This window comes from Pinus tabuliformis, chromosome J, assembly GCF_031772625.1.
Source record: "Pinus tabuliformis cultivar Carrire ecotype Pingquan chromosome J, CPIR1, whole genome shotgun sequence".
NCBI classification, from domain to species: domain Eukaryota; kingdom Viridiplantae; phylum Streptophyta; class Pinopsida; order Pinales; family Pinaceae; genus Pinus; species Pinus tabuliformis.
Window position 1 is genome coordinate 1,490,497,917 of NC_142295.1, and position 19,224 is coordinate 1,490,517,140.

The following is a 19,224-nucleotide window of genomic DNA, read 5'->3' on the forward strand; positions in this document are numbered from 1 at the left end:
CCCAACCAAACAACTTCTCTACTAACTTCACATGTTGCAATGTATTTAGCTTCAACACTACTCAAAACAATTGATTCATGCTTTCTACTCATCCATGAGATTATAGAGGATCCAAAGCTATAACATCGTTTGGTAATGCTTCTTCTATTTGTCTCACTGCCTCCCCAATCATAATCTACATATCCTATCAATTGGATATCATTCTTTCTATCATACTTCAGGCAGTAATGTATTGTTCCTTGCAGATATGTCAAGATATGTTTGGCTGCTATCCAGTGGTCATGTCTAGGCTTTATCTGAAACTGACTGAGAATATTCACTACAAAGCAAATGCTTGGTCGTGTGTTCACAAGATACATCAAAAAGCCAACCAATTGTCTATAACTTGTAGGATCCGTCGTGCCTGAATCATAACTTCTTAAACTCTTCAAATTTGTGGCCATGCGGGTTGTCATAGGTTTGCAATCCATCATGCCAAACCTTTGTAGCATTTTAATTACATACTTTCCTTGACCTAGATATATTTCACCAAGTTTTTGTCAAACTTCCAACCCCAAGTAATAGTGCATCAACCCTAGATCCTTCATATCAAATTATGCTGCCAATTGTCTCTTGCATTCTTGAATATGACCTTCCACACCTGTTATGAGAAGATCATCCACAGATAGAAGAATGATCACTCGTTCATCCTTCACTATTGATATAAGGATTCATATCTGCAAAACTCTTAGAAAATCCCATTATTTGTAAATATGTGTCCATCCTAGCATACCAAGCCCTTGGGGCTTGCTTAAGGCCATAAAGTGCATTCTTCAACCTACAAACATGAGTTTCTCTATTACGTACTTTAAATCCCAAGGGTTGTTCAATATAAACTTCATCAATGCTACCATTCAAGAATGTTTCTCTGACATCCACTTGATGGATGTTTCATCCCATAATTGCTGCCAAAGAGACCAACGATCTTATAGTTGTGTATCTAGCTGTAGGTGCAAATGTTTCTTCATAATCGACGCTTTCTTATTGAGAGAAGCCCCTAGCCACAAACATTTGTTTGTATGTGTCAATGCTTCCATCTGCTACATGATTAATCTTGTATGTAGAGCCATTTGGAAGTTACCACAAATTTGTCATTCCGCCTAGGAACGATTTTCCAAACTCCATTTTTCATTATAGATTGATATTCTTTATTCATAACATCTTTGCATTCTTGGTGATTGATAGCTTCTTCAAAAGTGGATGGTTCTGCTTCAATTAACTTTGTCATATAGGTTGCATGCCTTCAATACCTTTTAGGCTTCTTGCTTTCCCTAAATGAACCTTTAGTTGCAGCATGTCCTGCTGCTTCTTGAAGGGTAGACTTTAACCAATTTGGTCTCTTCCGATTCTCAGGGATTGTGACTTGCTGCACATGTTCACTGGGACCTTCTTCTTCATGATTGGAATCTTCTTCTTCCCTCAAACATTCTTTTGTTATAGGTAGTTCTTCATCATCAAAATCAATCGAGAGATATTTAGATTTCTCATATGTAATTCTTTCATCAAAAATCACATCTCTGCTTATTTCAACTCGGTGCCCTTCCTTTATGTAGATCCTATATGCTGTTGATGAGTTACTATAGCCAACAAATACGCCCTTCAAGCTTGTAGGATCCAATTTCTTCCTTTTATCTTTTGGAATGTGAATGTTTACAGGGAAACCAACTATTCAGAGATGATCTACACATGGTTTCTTTCTAGCAAATACTTCTTCAAGAGTCATGTTGTCAATTGTCCTATGAGGACTTCGATTTTGAATATAGACCATTGTTTTAGATGCCTCATCCCACATGAATTAAGGTAAGTCTTGATCATGTAACATAGCTCTAACATGTTTTTCAATTGTACGATTCTTCCTTTTTGCTACTCCATTTTGTTCTGGATTATATGGAACTATCAACGCCCTCTTAATTCCAGCCTCTTTACAAAAAGTTGAGTTCCTTTGATGTGTATTCTCCTCCACTATCAGATCTTAGTACCTTTATATTTCTTTTTGTAAAATTCTCTACTTTTGCTTTGAAATCTCTAAGTCTTCCTTGAGTAATCATCAATGAAAATCACATACTACAGATGACCTCCAAGAGATTTTGTAGACATAGGACCACAAACATAAGAGTGAATGAGATCCATAATTTCTTTAGATCTTGAAGCACTGCTTCCAGATGGTTTCTTTACATTTTTACTTAATGCACATTCCTTACAAATTCCTTCATGGTCCTCCTTTAGTTCAGGGATGTCATTCACCATTGACTTTAGAGTTGGTAAGATTTTGTAATGAAAGTGTACAAAACTTCTATGCCAAAGCTCACATGTGATGACTTCAATGTGAACCAAGACTTGAGAGAGAGGACCAATTGGAAAATGGTTACGAATTTGGTAAGTTGTGAGGGCTAATTGGCTTCACAAGATGCTCAGAGTTGTTTGGTCTTGAGTTAGTGATCCAAGAGGATCCTCAAAATGCTTCAAGTTCAAAGGTCTAAGATTTTCCCAAAAATAGCGCCAAGTTGTAAAGCTTGCCGCGCTGAATCCAATAGTGTCTTCGGTTTCGCATTTGGCCTCTAGATGAAGGGGAAACTACCCGTTGAAGTTTATGGCGAATAGGTGAAAATAAGGCCTTGTTGGCCATGTGTCATTCACACAACTCGACAAGTGACAATGGTCAAATCAACAAAGTCAAAATTTAGTTTGGGTTGTAGAGACATTGTTACATTGTGAGATTTAGGGTTGCAAACTATATGTTAAAAACCTAATCACAATGGTGGCGCAGTTTTATAATGTTTACAAACCTAATGGTGCAAATATATTGGAGTGGAGTTTAAATGTCAAAACCATATATTAAACTATGTTGGTATGGTTTCTATGGTTTACAAACTATATAAATGTATGGAGGGCACATACATAATAACCATTATTAAAGTCCATAGGAAGATTTTATAATGTTTAAACTTAGGGCAAACATATGTATATATACTATATGGCGGAGTATTCGGAGCTATCCCAATTGGAAAGGTTTGTTGTGGATATATGGCAGGTGTGTAGACCATCGGTGCCACGAGAGTGCACAGTAATGCCATGGTTGGCGCAGTGTTTAATGTAAACGTCAAAGTAGAAAAGGAACAGGTCCGGTCAACACGTCGGAGCAAGAGCAGGTCTAGCCATATGCCAACAAGTACAAAGTTGTTGCAACAACACATGCCATGGGTTGTCACGTCAGTTTACCACCAGATCCTTGTTGCCGCAAGTTTAAACCGCCGAGGAGCAGGTGGTCACATGCTATAACGGATGTAAACAGTCACCAGGCCACGGGTCTGCGTTTATATCGACCACTGGGGTATAATCTATCTGCCAACCTATATGTAATGTATTTAACAACGCCAAGGGTTTGGCATTAAGTGTTTTAGTTATAACGTTTATCAAAAACAATACGACATGTATTAAATATGCGCTCAATATTGGTATATGATGTTAATATATGGTTTGAAAACGATCCGAAATGCGCCAAATCAATTGTTGTTAAACCATATTCCATGTATAGCCCGGGAGGTCCGAGGGTTTGACTTGGAACCTACCCGAGGCTTTAAAAAAGGTTTGCCATTGCACCAGTGCGTAAGGGAGTTGACAGGGAAATTTTGAACAATTGTTTGTTTATGCCTACAAATGCTCTTTTGAGTGTAATTTGGCCATTTTTGGGAACAGAAAGTAGCATTGGAGAGCACAGTTCAGTTGGTGAAATTCTCTGTAAAGAATATTTTTGGAGCATTCTTAATGTAAAGAATATTTTTGGAGCATTCTTAATGTAACGCACGCCCATAGGAAGCAGACCCAGAGATGTAGTCCAGGAGAGACGAACTCTATCAACAATGTTTGCCGTGTTTGTGTCTTTTATTATTGTTGTTCATTCTTATTTTCAGTTCTCAAAGTTTATGTTTAACGCATATTAATAGCTTAATTTCCCTCATTCATTCACATAAATGCAACCTTAGTTAATGTTGGTGAAATTGCGCAAATAATTAATCCTATAGATTTCAGATTAGTTAGATTCGACAGTGATTCATTGTGATAGTAATAATTGCATTAAACTCTTTGAGAATCCAATGTTTCATGACAATTCAAAGCATATAGAGATCAAGTATTACTTCATCAAAAAAAGGATCCAAAGGGGGTTATGAAGCTTCAATATATATTCACAAATGAGCAAGTTGCAAATATTCTCATCAAGCCATTGGTCAAGAGGAAATTTGTTTTCTATAGAGACAAGTTAGGTTTGGTGCAAATACCTTCCTCACTACGAGAGTGTTAATGCTTTAACACATGTTTGTGCATAGGCTTGGTGTCTAACATGCAGAATATGTCAAATTGCCTCTTAAGGTGCTTGTTTGAGAGGAGCAAGTGATTACTATGATTTCTTTCCTGAGTTTAACAAAGGAAAAATACATTAATTATTTAATTAATTTATGTTGACTATTAAGTCAAGCTCACAAGGATAAATAGTTAAATTATTTAAATCACCTGGATCTAATCTACACCATTGATCTCAAGTGAGGCTTAAGATCTAATTCTAGCCATTGCTCATAGGAGATAAGGTTAGGGATTTGACATAATGAAATTATAAAATAAGCTTAAAGGAGAGATGAAAGACACAATGTGATTGAGAAAACGATTTTCTAAAGTGAAAGGCTCAGGTATTGAATAGAAGGGAAAGGTGTGCAACAAGGAATTTTCGGGAGTGAAATTCATAGAGGTCAAACTTGTGGAGGAGGAGGTCAAGTTTTTGGAGAAAATCGAACGTGAAGAGAAGCTGAGTTTTTCAACCAAGTTTGCATAAAGGAGGGAGGCCAAGTTTCCCAATGCACAAGGGGCCATATAGGTGGAGGAGACCAATTTTTGCAAGTGAAGCTGAAATGTCCAAGGCTGATTTTTTCAACAAGGCCAACTTTCCATAGGGCTGAGTTTTTGTAGAGGCCAAAACCCAAGTTCCGATTGCATTGCATTTTCTATGTATTCTTTGTAGGTCAAGGCCCTAATTTTCCAAATTCAATAAAGTGAAGGGAAAGTTGCTTAGCGGGAAATTTTTTCTATTACTGTGGTTGATTTCCTATTTTATTTCTGCTAAAATTTATTTTTGAAGTTAACTTTTGTTTTGGTTAACAAGCATTGTAAATATTGATCAACTTAAACCTAGGATTAACATTAAATATTAGCTATCACATTTGTTAGAACCATTATATATTTTAAAATGGAGAGCGAGATGTTTAACACATTTTGGTCATCAAATGTGTGTGCACATGAAACACCATATGTATATATGGGGTTTCTCAACCCAATATATCACAGACTAAAAAATTTGTTGAATGAGGGATGCATCTCTTTCCAAAACATGTAAAGGAGGGTATACATATGGGGTTTCTCAACCCAATATATCACAGATTAAAAAAATTGTTGAACGAGGGATGCATCTCTTTCCAAAACATGTAAGGGGGAGGGGGGCATTAATGTAGGGAAGATCTCATGGGCTAAAATTTTAACAAAGTGGCTAATTTTTCCCTTTTTTCCCTAGAAGTATTTACTAATTCATGTGTCTATATAAGATCAAATTATTGTGCATCAAAGAATCACCAAATTTTGCTATACAAGATTTAATTTTCTTAATGTTGAAAATCTAAGATCAAATTACTGTGCATCAAAGAATCACCAAATTTTGCTATACAAGATTTAATTTTCTTAAATGTTGAAAATCTAGCTTCATGACCAAGCATGTTCTGGTACCTTCAATACAATTTACTTAAAAGGTTGCTTATTTTTTGTGTTGTACACATGTTATACACTAAAATAACACACATCTTTTTATCTGGACATGCCTTGGACAACTTAGGAGACCTATTTGAAAGAGCTTCGTTGAATGATCAAATGACCTTTGCCATATAATTGAATTCAAGCAAGTTCTCTTTATAATGCCCATTTCTACTATGAATATATGGAAAAAAAAAACAAAAATACCTAGGTTCATAAGACATAACCAACGAGATGGCAAAACATCCATCCAATAACCAGCAAAGTCATATTGCCTAATATCTAATCTGTACATAGTAACGGGGAGATCCTCGATCACAATGACACCTCCAATTTAAAATATTAGTAAACGGCAGAATGTAACGAATGATTAATAGAACCGGCCAGAGTCACCTACTCCCAGCTCAATCAAATATACTCCAATAACATACATTAGCCATAATATTTCCTTTTGAATGGTCTTTTGGCACTTTAGAGCCTTTTGAATGTTTAGCTCTTGAGAATTACGGATATGACGAGAAAAATATTGGCCACGAGAGGAACCTAAATTTCCAAGTTCCTTGCAACCAACATCGGTTTGGAACATTGGCGGACTGCCTTACAATGGAATTGAAATAGAATATTTTAATAATGCACATTTCTACCATGCATTAAGGAAAAAACCCAATCAAAGAGGTAAATGCCAAATTAGTACGTAGTCTCGGGAGGATCCTTCACTTTAAAATGTTCATGAGAGGAATAGGATGAATGATTAATAGAGCCAGCCCAACCATCTATTCCCAACTCAACCAATGAATAAATCACTAACTTACACTAGCAAATAATATTTTCTGTACAGACCATTTGCACTTACATAACTTTCTTGATGTATTGGCCTTCAGAATTATCAATATGACAAAGAAACATCCATGACAGGAAATTAAGCGTCATGTTCCTTGAAGCCATTGGAAAGAGGAACTTGCAGATTTTCTTCACACAAACTTGAGTATTTCCATTTAAAGTAAACCTGCATCTGTCAGATATCTCAGAGTGAGAGTTTCATCCACCAATTTGAATGTTTTCTTTATTAGTTTTTGATCCAGTGCTGTGGTCCTGTATATTTTGAATACTCTATCGACACGGTCAGCAGGTGTATTTTGGAAGTATAGCTCCTCAAATTTCTTCTTGACAAATCTGGAAAAGACAACAAATCAATAGAAAGAAATCTTGCAAGACAATTCGTTGCCATACTCAATTACTGGAATCAAATACAATCAATATATCAGTGTGCTTACTCGTATGCGTGTTCAATCTCTTGTTTTCCAGAGGTCAAGGGCTTATAGTCTTTGAACCATTCACAAACATTTAGAGGTACCTAGATACCAAGATAAAGTGAATGTTACCATACAGTGAAAATCTTAGTACCAAGAATTTCAAAAGACAAAGACATGGCAATCAGAGGAGAGGATTAAAGTTATAGTTGAAATGGAAGACAATGATATACTGTTCAAACAAAGGACTGAACGACATAGCTAATATGCAAATTCATAAGAAACTTAGAAAGGCCACAAATGTAGTGAGAACCAATATTAATGCACAAGAAGAAATGCCCATAATAGAGATTAGTATAGAGTTCTCTAAAGGAAATATACTGAAACTTTAATATCTGGTAGATTTTGAAACAAGTGTTAGGATGCGTCCTCCCTAGTAGGCGCCCCTAATTCTTCTGCCAAGTGTTCTGAAAGATTAAGGGAACGGACAAATGATTTGGCCAATCCTTCGTACACTATCACTCAGCATAAAAAGAAAAATCTAACAATGCATCTTTGTTGTTAGATGCTTTTAATGCACACCACGTGTAATAGAAAATTATAGATAACTGAAGCCTTTTTAAGACACTACAAAGACCATGGCTAGGTTCAAATTTTCTTATTTCTATGCTAAGATTCTCCACTCTGTTTTAGATGTACTGCAGAACCTCAGGAATCTAGCATCGAATACCTTGAAAAGAGAAAAGTGATGCCTGTTAATAAGAATAATGCTTCCCTACCCTGTCATCTGACGGTTCATTTTCTAATCCTTTCCTTTTCTATTCCTTTCGTGCAAGTTGTACCTCTTCTCTGGTTAATATAAGGATGAGAAAATGTTGACTTCCTTGTATGTGTAGGAAGATAAACGTTGGATCCATCATACAGACCACCTCATTATACTAATAGAAAATATATCTCAACTAAAATATCCTGTCCAAAAAAAATTTCACTGCAAAACCAAAGCTATTCAAACTCTGATTTCCAATATACAAAATAGATTCATTTATGCTGTTCAAAAACTCACAGGGAAGAAAACTTTAGACTATTGGCTGTCTCAACTGGCATCCTTGTCCAACGTAGATTAGGAAATGCAACATGCCTGTTTTGCCTCCCCAATACAAGGAGTTTGTTGGGAATCACGATTGCTGTTACACCAAAACCCACAGGTGTTAGTCAACGATCGCATCGCCGGAGATAAGGATCCACCAGAGGCGGTTATTCCATGTCGCGAAACACACAAGGAGCGTTGGGTTATCCAATGTCCAACAGAGTTTACATCTCTCCTCGCTATATCAATCCTAGCTGTGAATTGAATGGCTAATTCAGCCCTAAAACACAAAGTGACCTAGATTAAATCTGCTAGGTTCCTTACTGAACGTTTCACTGCAGTTGCACCTTATCGTCAACATGAAGTACATGCCTGAAATTCGTACAGTCTGGAAAGAAACTCTGCCATGTTTCTGACTCTTAATCATCTAATTGTCTTCTCAGATATACTCCTTTTCCCTTAAAGGATCCACAAATAGACCTACATATTCTGAGACATTCCATGCTCAAAACACAGGCTGCATGGAAACTTAAAAAAAAAGTTCTAACCTCCCTTTCTTCCAACAAATAATGATAAGTCCATCTAACAACCCAATTGTACACATTCATGTTGCAAATATTGTTTGGGTGAACGTATCATTGAGGGTCTGGAAAGAAACTTATTAGAAGCATTGGGGAAAATATTTGCAAGCATAAGATTGGACCTGAAAAACTCTGAAAAGTTCAGAAAAAAATGGAAATATTAGGAGAAATCAGAGATATTTGTAGGAATTTACAGGGTAAGTTCCTCAGACAGAACACCAAAGGACACTGCTCACAAACAGATCACAGATCAATACACCAGTACTTTTGACGTGGTTAAAACCCTCAAGGAGGGAAACAGTCCACGGCCTGAGCCAACGCGGCCACTTCAGGCAATTTATTAATAAAAGAATGAAAATTTACATAAGCTTCTCTCATGGACGGTTAACCTACAAATGACCCTCCATGCTCTTTAAATAGAGATCATGGACCAATCGGGTGTTAAGCCACGGATCAAGTGTCGGTAATACCGAGGAGAGAATGAACTGTCGGATCACTACATATCGTGACTGTCGGATTGTAAGTTACAAAATGTACATAGTAAAGAAACACACTTTACCTAACTCTATACTAGACCAAGTTATACTTAACTATTTCCTATGTGTCGGAATATCCTAACAATATTTGCAGCACTGGTACAGTGGATTCTTAACTGCCAGGCAAAGACAGAGGGCCACGGCATTTGAATTCCATCCTGGTTTTCCAAATGGCATAGCATCTTATGTGTCTTGCAGCACCTAATACATATTTAAACCTTCTGCAATTTGGATATGTTTGGATGCAATTATGAAGGTTTTTGATATCATAGTTACTGATTCTAATTTGACAATAAATCAATGTAAATCCAATATCGAAGAAGTAATGAATAGACTCTAGTTGTATTGTCTTGCATCTAGCTCTTAAATATGCTGTAATAAATTTGAACTCTTGGGATGGTTAGAAGAACCTCCTGAATGGCTTTTGTATTTTGGATGGAAATGAATTAGAAAAGAAACAGCCAACGTATATTTGGGAATCCCCTTTGTTTAGATGACCCACTTTATATAATTTGGGACTAGATAATCAACAAGATTGCTGTTAAGTTGGGTAAGTCGCCTAATAATTGTCAGATAACCAGGGAATTGCGTAAATGAATAAGAATGAATTCCAAGAAGAGGTGTTGTCAATACACACCGTTAGAGCACTGAAGTGTAAATGGCTATAGCTTAACATATGGAATGAGTATTCGACGAGAAATCATATCCTTTGTACAGATAGGCTGATTTACAACCCAGAAAATATACTAACTCCCGTAAAATAAGGAAGATATAGTCAACTTTGATCACTTTACGCAAGCAAAGATCTCCAGAATTTTTTCCTTGACCTACACACTAGTAAACCTAGTTAGGACAATTGTTGGTCCTTCTGACTAGTCAACTACCCAGTGGTCCTTTGACTATTGACAGGATTACACCGTCTCCAAGGATCTAGAAATGGGATGAACCTGTTATTCCAGCATCTTCCCATCAGCACAGCTCTCAGCAGATTCAGGAGGTGGAATTATCTCTGTACATCCCTTGAAGGACAGCTTCCTGAAAGCTGAGCATAGCCCAAAGTTTTTGTATACTTATGTCAATGGCTTCTTAAAGATATCGACAATCTGATTATCTGTCCCACAATACAAGAAACACAACTTTGTCCTATACCAATTGTCTCAAATTATGGGTATGAAGTTCCACATGATTCATCTTCCTGTGAGAAACAACATTATCAGTGATTTGTATTTCCCTCAACACCCCAAAAGGAAATCCGAGCTCATCCATTACAATTTGAATCGACAATGCCTTTGTGCTAGCATTTACAACACCTCTATATTCAACTTTTCTGGTCAATGGGGAAACGAACTTTTATTTCTTACAAGACCACATGATAGGTCTAGATCAAAGATTAAATGCATAACTGGAAGTTGACTTCTTGTCATCTCTATCTCCAATCCAATCCAAGTTGATATATTCAACCAAATGGTTCACATTCTTACAGCAATACTCTATACCAAGCTGATATGTACCTTTGATATAGCAAAGTTCAAACAACTCTCTTTGTGGCCTTCAAGTGGCTCTATCTCAGATGGTGCATGAACCTGGAAGCCACACTAATAGCATAGGATATATCATGCAAACTATGTATCAAAGAAACGACGCTACCCGTTGCCTCAAAATCTACCAAGTCTTGTAAGGGGATAACCTACAAGGAAAAAACTAGATGAAGGGACAACAATGAGGTGTGGTCCAATGTCACGACAGCCACGACCTCCTGCTCTTTTGTGAACTTTAACCACTAGGGAAGCTTCCCTTTAGATAGGTCACCTAAGGATATATCAAATTTAAGGATCAAGGTGACATGAAAGGCTTGTAGAGGAAAACTATTTCTAAGAACAAGGATCAGCATATGTAATTGGGCAATTCACATTGTCTAATAAGGCCTATTTAGGGCACAAATGACACAGGGCTTGAGAAATAACGAGCCAAATGGATTAACCTAGAGTCAAAGAGGCCAACAAAATGCTTCCAAGCAATGAATATCAACAATCAATGGTGTAAGTTTTTGTAGCATCGGTTATGTTCTAGCCATGAAATTTGGCGGAGAGGCTAGAATACATGCATTCTCAAAAACCTAGAAATCGTTTCTAGAAATTCCATTAGAGACGACTTAATTAAAATAATTAATCTTTTTTTAATGGTGCCTAAGTCTAAACTTAGGAAAACTGATTAGTTAAAGGGTATTAATTAAGACATGGTGAGAATCTTCTAGAAGAAGACATGGATTGAGTTCTAGTTAATCTTAGCCATTGATTGTGTTTTAATTTTGGTCGTTGATGTCTCAACGAGAGACTATAAGAAGAAATTCGATGGGAGAACACACTTGGAGCCACTAGAAATTCGATTTTGCTAGGAAACCGACTTCTAGATTAGCAGTTGTGAGTTGTCGAAGCTGATTCATTAAAGTCGAAGCAGTGAGAGAGGGGCAACGACAGTAAGACCGAAAGGAAGTTTCTCCAGTCCAGTGAGTGCATAGCAGAGAGGCAATGAGTGCCACAAAGAGGCAGCGCAGACCAGATAGGCAATGCAGATCTTCAGAGGAAGATTTGTATTTTGCTAAGAAGTCAAAAATAAATGCCAGAAGCTGGAGTGGGAGCCCGGAGGCCAGGAGTATCGATTTTCCATATAGAAACTAATTAGTTAGCGAGAGAGACATTGGTCCAAGTTGTGGGACTCAGATCTGCGTAGGCTGACGTAGAGGCAGCGCAAAGGCAGCAAGGGGCAACACATCTTGAGCCAAGGTTAGTGTTGGATCACCGTTGCGTGTCAGATTTTTCTCACTAGATCTCCTATTAGTTATTTCTCTGTATGGAAAGCTAGATTTGAGCTTCCATATATTTGTACTCATATTTACTACGGAATAATAAATAAAATCTTGAGGCGGTGTTGCGGTTTTCCCAAGTTGGGTTTTTTTTGGGGACATTGGTCCAAAAATAACGATGTATTATTCTGTGTGTGCATCTATTCTTCCAGTATTTTTATTTCTTCTACAATATTTATTTTGTGAAGGCTACAGTGTATATGTTTCGATATTTTCCGTAGAAAACTGCAAATAAGTTGTTTAGTTAATTTAACAAATAGAAGAAACATTATCAGTTGTTGCAGTAGGATTCAGGGTTTCCGAATTTTCACATGGTATCAGAGCACAGATTATAAGCCAGAGAACTCAGTAGCAGAAGGGAAGAGGAATTTCGAATCTCTACAGAGGCAGTAGTTTGAAACCCTCAGTGGCAGCACAGTTCTTGGCCAGGATGTTGAAGAAAATGCAACTAGGTTTGGTCTTCATGATGACATGATCTTTGTAAATGTAATAAAAGAGAATAAATTATTTTTGTATGCCTTGCTACATGGGTTTCATGAGCAAGAAGTGTCCTAGGTCAAAAGACTTCTTCGTGATGTCTTTAGGATTTTATTTATATGTCAAAGAGTCATGTCATGTAATGAAAGCTCTTCTTGAGCCTATGTAAATGTATACAAGTCATCAAAGTGTGTAACAAGTTAACAACCCTCCAAGCCCAAGAAAAATCCTCGAAGAGCAAGCACACCAAAGTCTGCAAGCAATACAACGAAGAAATCTTATGTCGGCTCCAAAATGAATTAAAAGGAAATTATTAAATAAATGGAAGTCATGCCAGCTTGGGAAAAAGTCATGACTGTTCATACTCTCACGTCGGCTCAATATAGGAGCACTCACCACTATAAATACCCCGTCAAGGTATCCTCCAAAAGGGTAGAAAAAAGACCTCGCACTTCTCTCTGAAATTTCATGTGAGTATTGGCTGCAGGTATGCACAGTCAAGGAAGGGACAGACCTCGCATAGGGTATAGGAGATCTCGCATTCCTTTGAAGCCTTGCATGAAGGAGCAGATCAAAATTAGGGCTTGACTACACCTCGGTTGGGTAGTAGGTGCAGTCATGGCCAGAACCTCGGATGCATGAATGAGGACATAGTATTGTCTTGGCATAACTATGAATTGAAGGCACAGACCTTGGTTGGATGAGGCAGAGAAGATCTTGGATAAGGATATGGATTGGAATAAAGTCTGGGCTAGATCCTATTCCCGACATACTTGTAGGATCTCGAATGGGTGGAATAGAAAGGACCTCAGATGGATAGACAGTCGTAGCATAAAGATGTCTCTGCTCTTCTCCAAGGTACAGTATTGGCATCCTGTAATCTCAATCTCGACATAATAAAGATCACGTTGATTCTAAAGGTGGTATTCCTGTAGCAGCCTCAACATAATGAACAACAATGGTTAGGGTTGCAAGAAGTGGATCTACACTCTCAGCATATTGTTTCAGCAGAACCATATTGATGAAATGCATTCCCATGATGACAGTGATTCTCGGCATACTTGAATGGCACAGTATTCGGATCTATGATCTTAATTTGAATATGTATATCAGTATAGTACACTTCCTCAGCATAATAGGATGCAGTCACAATGACAAGGATCATGAATAATCATGATGGTGATAGTCTCAACATGATGAGAATGATAAGGGTGAATAGTCTCAAATCATGATGTTACACAATTTACAGTAAGGTGCAGCTACAAGGCTTGATCTTGTTCTTAAAGATCATGATCTCAAAGAATGTGTAGAGATCACCTCTCAAGGAGCAGTCATGGTGCAGATGTTATTAATAATAAAGAAGAAATAATGAAGATCTCAGTGATGTAGTGGTGCAGCAAAGATGATGATCTTAGCAATGGAAGAGTAAGGGATTGATGTCTTGGTCTTGGAGAGGAAGAATGTGTCAAGGGTCATGGTCTTGGTCTTCGTCAATTGGAATTTCTATAAGAAGAATTTTGTGCAGGTTTTCCTCTCCAAGAGGGAGAGGTCTTGGCCCTGGCAGAAAGCCAATTGTTTGTGTTCTTGTCTCTTTTAGTTTTTTATAGCGGTTTGATGAAGCTAACATATACACAAATAATGACGAAAACATTAAGCTAAGATAAATTGTATAAATACTTCACTAATTGTTATCATGCATTAGAAGTATCATTGTAATTTCTAAATGCCCTAGATCTTTCAACACAGGAGGGTTGATTTTTGAGGAAAAAATATTTCTCTGAGAGAGTCGATAGAGAATAAATTTTCCAGATCAAAGATTACCAGAGGCAGAGGGAGCAGCAGTATTTTCCTTGCAGAGCAGATCTTCAGCTGGGACGCAGTTATTTTGCAGCAATTTGCTAGTGCAAAATAATGTTAGGAGGAAGGAAGAGCACACACAAAGGGAAAATTTCGCTCAGGGGATCTCAAGTTTTAGAGATCTAATTTTTATAGTTGCAAATTGATAGTGGTTGTGAGCATATCTTCTCAATCCATAATGGAGTGGGAATAGCAGAGCAGCAGCCAAGCATAGGGAAAGAGGGAGTTTTTGACATTTTTAGTGATGGCTACATATGGGCAGGAACCATGGTAGAGCAACAAATTAGATCCAGTTACTGCAGATTTCTCACATGGACCGGTATCCTTGCTATGGGTGCCTAACAGAATCAATAGCACGAGGATCATAGTGTCAACAAACGCAACTAGTCATTCAAATGGCAGTTGCATAGCTAGTTGCAGTGAGTTCTGGAAGATAGTTGCACAATTAGTTGCAGTGACACAAGAAGTGTGAATTGCCCAGTTACAGTATGCAGGTGCAGTTCCAACTAGGAGATTCCCATCACAGAGCTTCGTAGTCCATTTTCCAGTGCAAAAGGACTGTGTGAGTTGTCAGGAGGGAGTAGAGAGATTTCCCATAGGGAGATCAAGACTCAGAGGCAGTCTAGTTTCAAAGGAAGCAACCCTATGGAAGCTAGTAATTCTAGATCTGGGGAGATCAGACTCATTATTGCAGTAGTTGTAGCAGTATTGAAGAAGCATCAGGAGCGCAGTAGCAGCCGCAGTATGAATAGATCATACTTCGTCATGTCTTCAAACATACCTCCAGGAGTGAGGTGGAGTGACTTGGTTTTCTAGCCCCAAAGAGCTACAGGATGGGCATGATTCTTGACGAGGTCCACCTCATGAATCAATACCTTGCCACGAGAGCCCATAGTATGCAGTAGCAAGATGGACCAATGGGAGTTGATGTAGTGAGGTGCCAAAGTGACATGCAATAGCTAGTAGCAGGTCAGATACTAGGCAGCGTAATGCAGAGTTGCCAACAATTCAGTTGGCACATTCCATAGTCAACAACAGTGCAGATACTAGTAGCAGTCAGAGACTTGGGAGACAGATGCATTACACTAATCACAGTTGATTCAGTATTTAGGATGCTTTTCAGTTGCAGTTGTAGAAGCAGCAAATGGAGAGGGAGTTGAAGTGCAGATGCAGTGTTGGAAGCAGTTCAGTGTGAAAATTCCTAATCCTCAAGGAACCCCTACTGTAGCGAATCTAAATCTACTTCTCCTACTTGATTTTAATATACATCAAGTTATTCTCTAAACACTGAAGCAAATTACTTCTGCAGCCTACAACACTTTAATATCTAATTACATGAAATAGAAAACTAAGCAAAGAACAAGATACATAGGACACAATTATTTTTGGACAAAATAGTCCCCGGAAAAAACCAATGTGGGAAAACCGGTGCAGCAGCTCTAAGGGTTTATTATTATGCAGGAGAAAATTCTGAATATAAATCTAGGATGCTCAACTAACAAACCTTTACAGAGAAAATACTGGACAAAAGACTAGTTAAATATTCTCACCCTGTAACTTGAGAATTAGTTACTAGTCCTCAGCTATGGAGGCTTTGTGTCACCTTTTGATGGTCTCTCTGTCAAACTGCGTCACCCTGGGCAGCGTCTACATCACCCTGGGCAGCTTCTACGTCACCCCTCCAGGGTATTACACTGCCTCTCTGCTTTGGATCCTCTGTTGGCTGAGAAATCGACTTTCTTGCCTTCAATCACACACACTGACTTCCGGCAACTGAACTTCGAATTTCCTTAGCAGAAAGTCGACTTCCCCTCACTGACTACGCTACCTCTACGTCAACACTGCATAGGCCAGCGTCAGCCCTCCTTTGGACGTCTTTCTATCCTCTCTCTACCTTGTATGATTCGGAAATTCCTTCTCCTGGATTCTCCTTGCTCCTCTGCTGCAAGATCTCCCCAATCGATATTCCTCCTTAGAACTTCTCACCTTAGAAAATCGACTTCTTCAATCTCTCTGTGTGTTTCTAACTGAACCGCAAGCATCCTTCTTATACTTTTCTCGTTGAGACTTCAACGGCCAAGATTAAGTCTCTAATCAATGAGTAAGATTAAAACTTGACTTGATCTACCTTCTAGATCATTCTCACCCATATTTTGATTAATACCCATTAATATTTTCATTTTCATAAGTTTAGACTTAGGAACCCCATTAAAACTATTAATTATTTTAATAAAATACAATCCAAGTAGAATTTCACCAAACGGTTTCTGGGTTCTTTGGAACTCATGTCCCTTAGCCTCTCCACCAATTTTCAAGGCTAGAGCACTTTCGATGCTACCAAAAACTAAGATTCAGCAGGGGCAACAACAACACGGTTGTAGCATTTATCAGAGTTGCGTAGTAGTTGGTGTGCAGCAGTAGCCAGACATCAGTAGCGTGATAGGAGGTGGTGCAAAGACAGAGTGTTACGTCAGTGGATTGCAGCGCTAGAACACATTCCTCGCTAAGAGGGAGTGTTAGTTTTTGTAGTATCGGTTGTGTTCTAACCACGAAATTTGGTGGAGAGACTAGAATACATGTATTCTCCAAAACCCAGAAATTGTTTATGGAAATTCCACCTAGAGAAGACTTGATAAAAATAATTAATTTTTTCAATGGTGCCTAAGTCTAAACTTAGGAAAACTAATTAATTAAAGAGTATTAATTAAGTCATGGTGAGAATCTTCTAGAAGAAGACATGGATCGAGTTCTAGTTAATCTTAGCCATCGATTATGTTTTAATCTTGGTCATTGATGTCTCAACGAGAGATTATAAAAAGAAATTCGATGTGGGTTGGAGAACACACTTGGAGCTATCAGAAATTCGATTTTGCCGGGAAAACGATTTCTAGAGTAGCAGTTATGACTTATAAAGGTGATTCAGTAAAGTCAAAGCAATGAGAGAGGCGCAAGGATAGTAAGACCGGAAGAAAGTTTCTCCAATCCAGTGAGTGCATAGCAGAGAGCTAGTGAGTGCCACAGAGAAGCAGCACAAAGCTTCAGAGGGAGATCTGTGCTTTGCTGAGGAGAAGTCGAAATTCAGTGCCAGAAGTCAGAGTGGGAGTTCGGAGGCCAAGAGGATCGATTTTCTAGATAGCAACTGATCAATGAGCGAGAGAGACGTTGGTCCGAGTTGTGGGACGCAGATCTGCGTAGGCTGATGCAGAGGCAGCAAGGGGTTTCTCATCTTGAGCCAAGGTCAGTGTCGGATCATCGGTGGGAGTGAGATTTTTCTCACTAGATCTCCTATCAGTTATTTCTTTGTATGGAAAGCTAGATTTAAGCTTCAATAGATTTGTACTTAGATTTAATACTGCATAATAAATAAAACCCTCAACTAATGCACCTATTTTCCAAAGTTAGGTTTTTCCGGGAACATTGGTCCAAAAATAACGGTGTATTATTATGTGTGTGCATCTATTCTTCCAGTGTTTTTATTTCTTCCGCAATATTTATTTTGTGATGTAGTGTATATGTTTCGATATTTTCTGTAGAAAAATGCAAATAATTTGTTCAATTAATTTAACAAATAGAAGAAACATTATCAATTATTGCAATAGGATTCGGGGTTTTCCAAATTTTCACATGGTATCAGAGCACAGTTTGTAAGCTAGAGAGCTCAATAGCAGAAGGGAAGAGGAATTTTGAATCTTTGCAAAGGCAGCTATTCGAAACCCTCAGGGGTAGCGTAGTTCTTGGCCAGGATGGTCGATTTTTGAGGAAAAAATTATTTCTCTCAAAGTCAATAGAGACTAAATTTTTCAGATCAAAGATTACCAAAGGTAGACAGAGCAACCGTATTTTCCTTGTAGAGCAGATCTTCAGCTAGGACGCAATTATTTTGCAGTAGTTTGCTAGTGCAAAATAACGTCAGGAGGAAGGAAGAGCACACACAAAGGGAAAATTTCTCTCAAGGGATCTCGAGTTTTAGAGATCTAATTTTTCTAGTTGTAGATTGGCAATGGTTGTGAGCATATCTTCTCACTCTATAAAGGAGTGTGAAATTGTGAATAGCAAAGTAGCAGCCAAGCACAAGGAAAGAGGGAGTTTTCAACATTTTTAGTGATGGCTACATATGGGCAGGATCCATATAAGAGCAGCATATTAGCTCTAGTTACTGTAGATTTCTCACATGCATCAGTATCATTGCTATGGGAGCACAACAAAATCAGTAGCAAGAGGATCATAGTGTCAACAGATGTAGCTAGTCATTCAAATGACAATTGCATAGCTAGTTGCAGTTAGTTCCCGGAAGACAGTTGCACAATTAGTTGTAGTGACATGGGCAGTGTGAATTGCCCAGTTACAGTATGAAGGTGCAGTTCCAACCAGGAGATTCCCATCACAGAGCTTCGCAGTCCATTTTCCATTGCAGGGGGACTGTGTGAGTTCCCAAGAGGGAGTAGAGAGATTTCCCCATAGGGAGATCAAGACTCAGAGGGAGTCTAGTTTCAAAGGGAGGAACCCTATGGAAGCTAGTATTTTTGGATCTAGGGAGATCAATCATCAAACTCATTATTGCAATAGTTGCAGCAATAGTGCGGAAGCATCAACAAAGCAAGAGTCATAGTAAGAGTAGATCATACTTCGCCATGTTTTCAAACATACCTCTAGGAGTGAGGTGGAGTGACTTGGTTTTGTAGCCACAAAGAGCTACAGGGTGGGCAGGATTCTTGAGGAGGTCCACTTCATGAATCACTACCTT

At 38.2% G+C, this 19,224-nt stretch overlaps 1 protein-coding gene across 5 annotated transcripts in view; it reads right to left on the reverse strand.

Moving 5' to 3' along the window:
* Positions 1–6,175: 6,175 nt before the first annotated feature.
* LOC149233054 (G protein alpha subunit 1) overlaps positions 6,176–19,224 on the reverse strand; it is a 318,543-nt gene continuing 305,494 nt past the window's right edge. For all 5 annotated transcript variants that reach the window (XM_089379671.1, XM_089379667.1, XM_089379668.1 and 2 more), the window contains 2 exons: positions 7,104–7,183; positions 6,176–7,002 (listed from right to left, as the gene is read on the reverse strand). In XM_089379671.1, the coding sequence (XP_089235797.1) occupies positions 6,825–7,002; positions 7,104–7,183 (258 nt within the window). In that variant the 3' untranslated portion in view covers positions 6,176–6,824. The remainder of the gene's footprint in view (positions 7,003–7,103; positions 7,184–19,224) is intronic.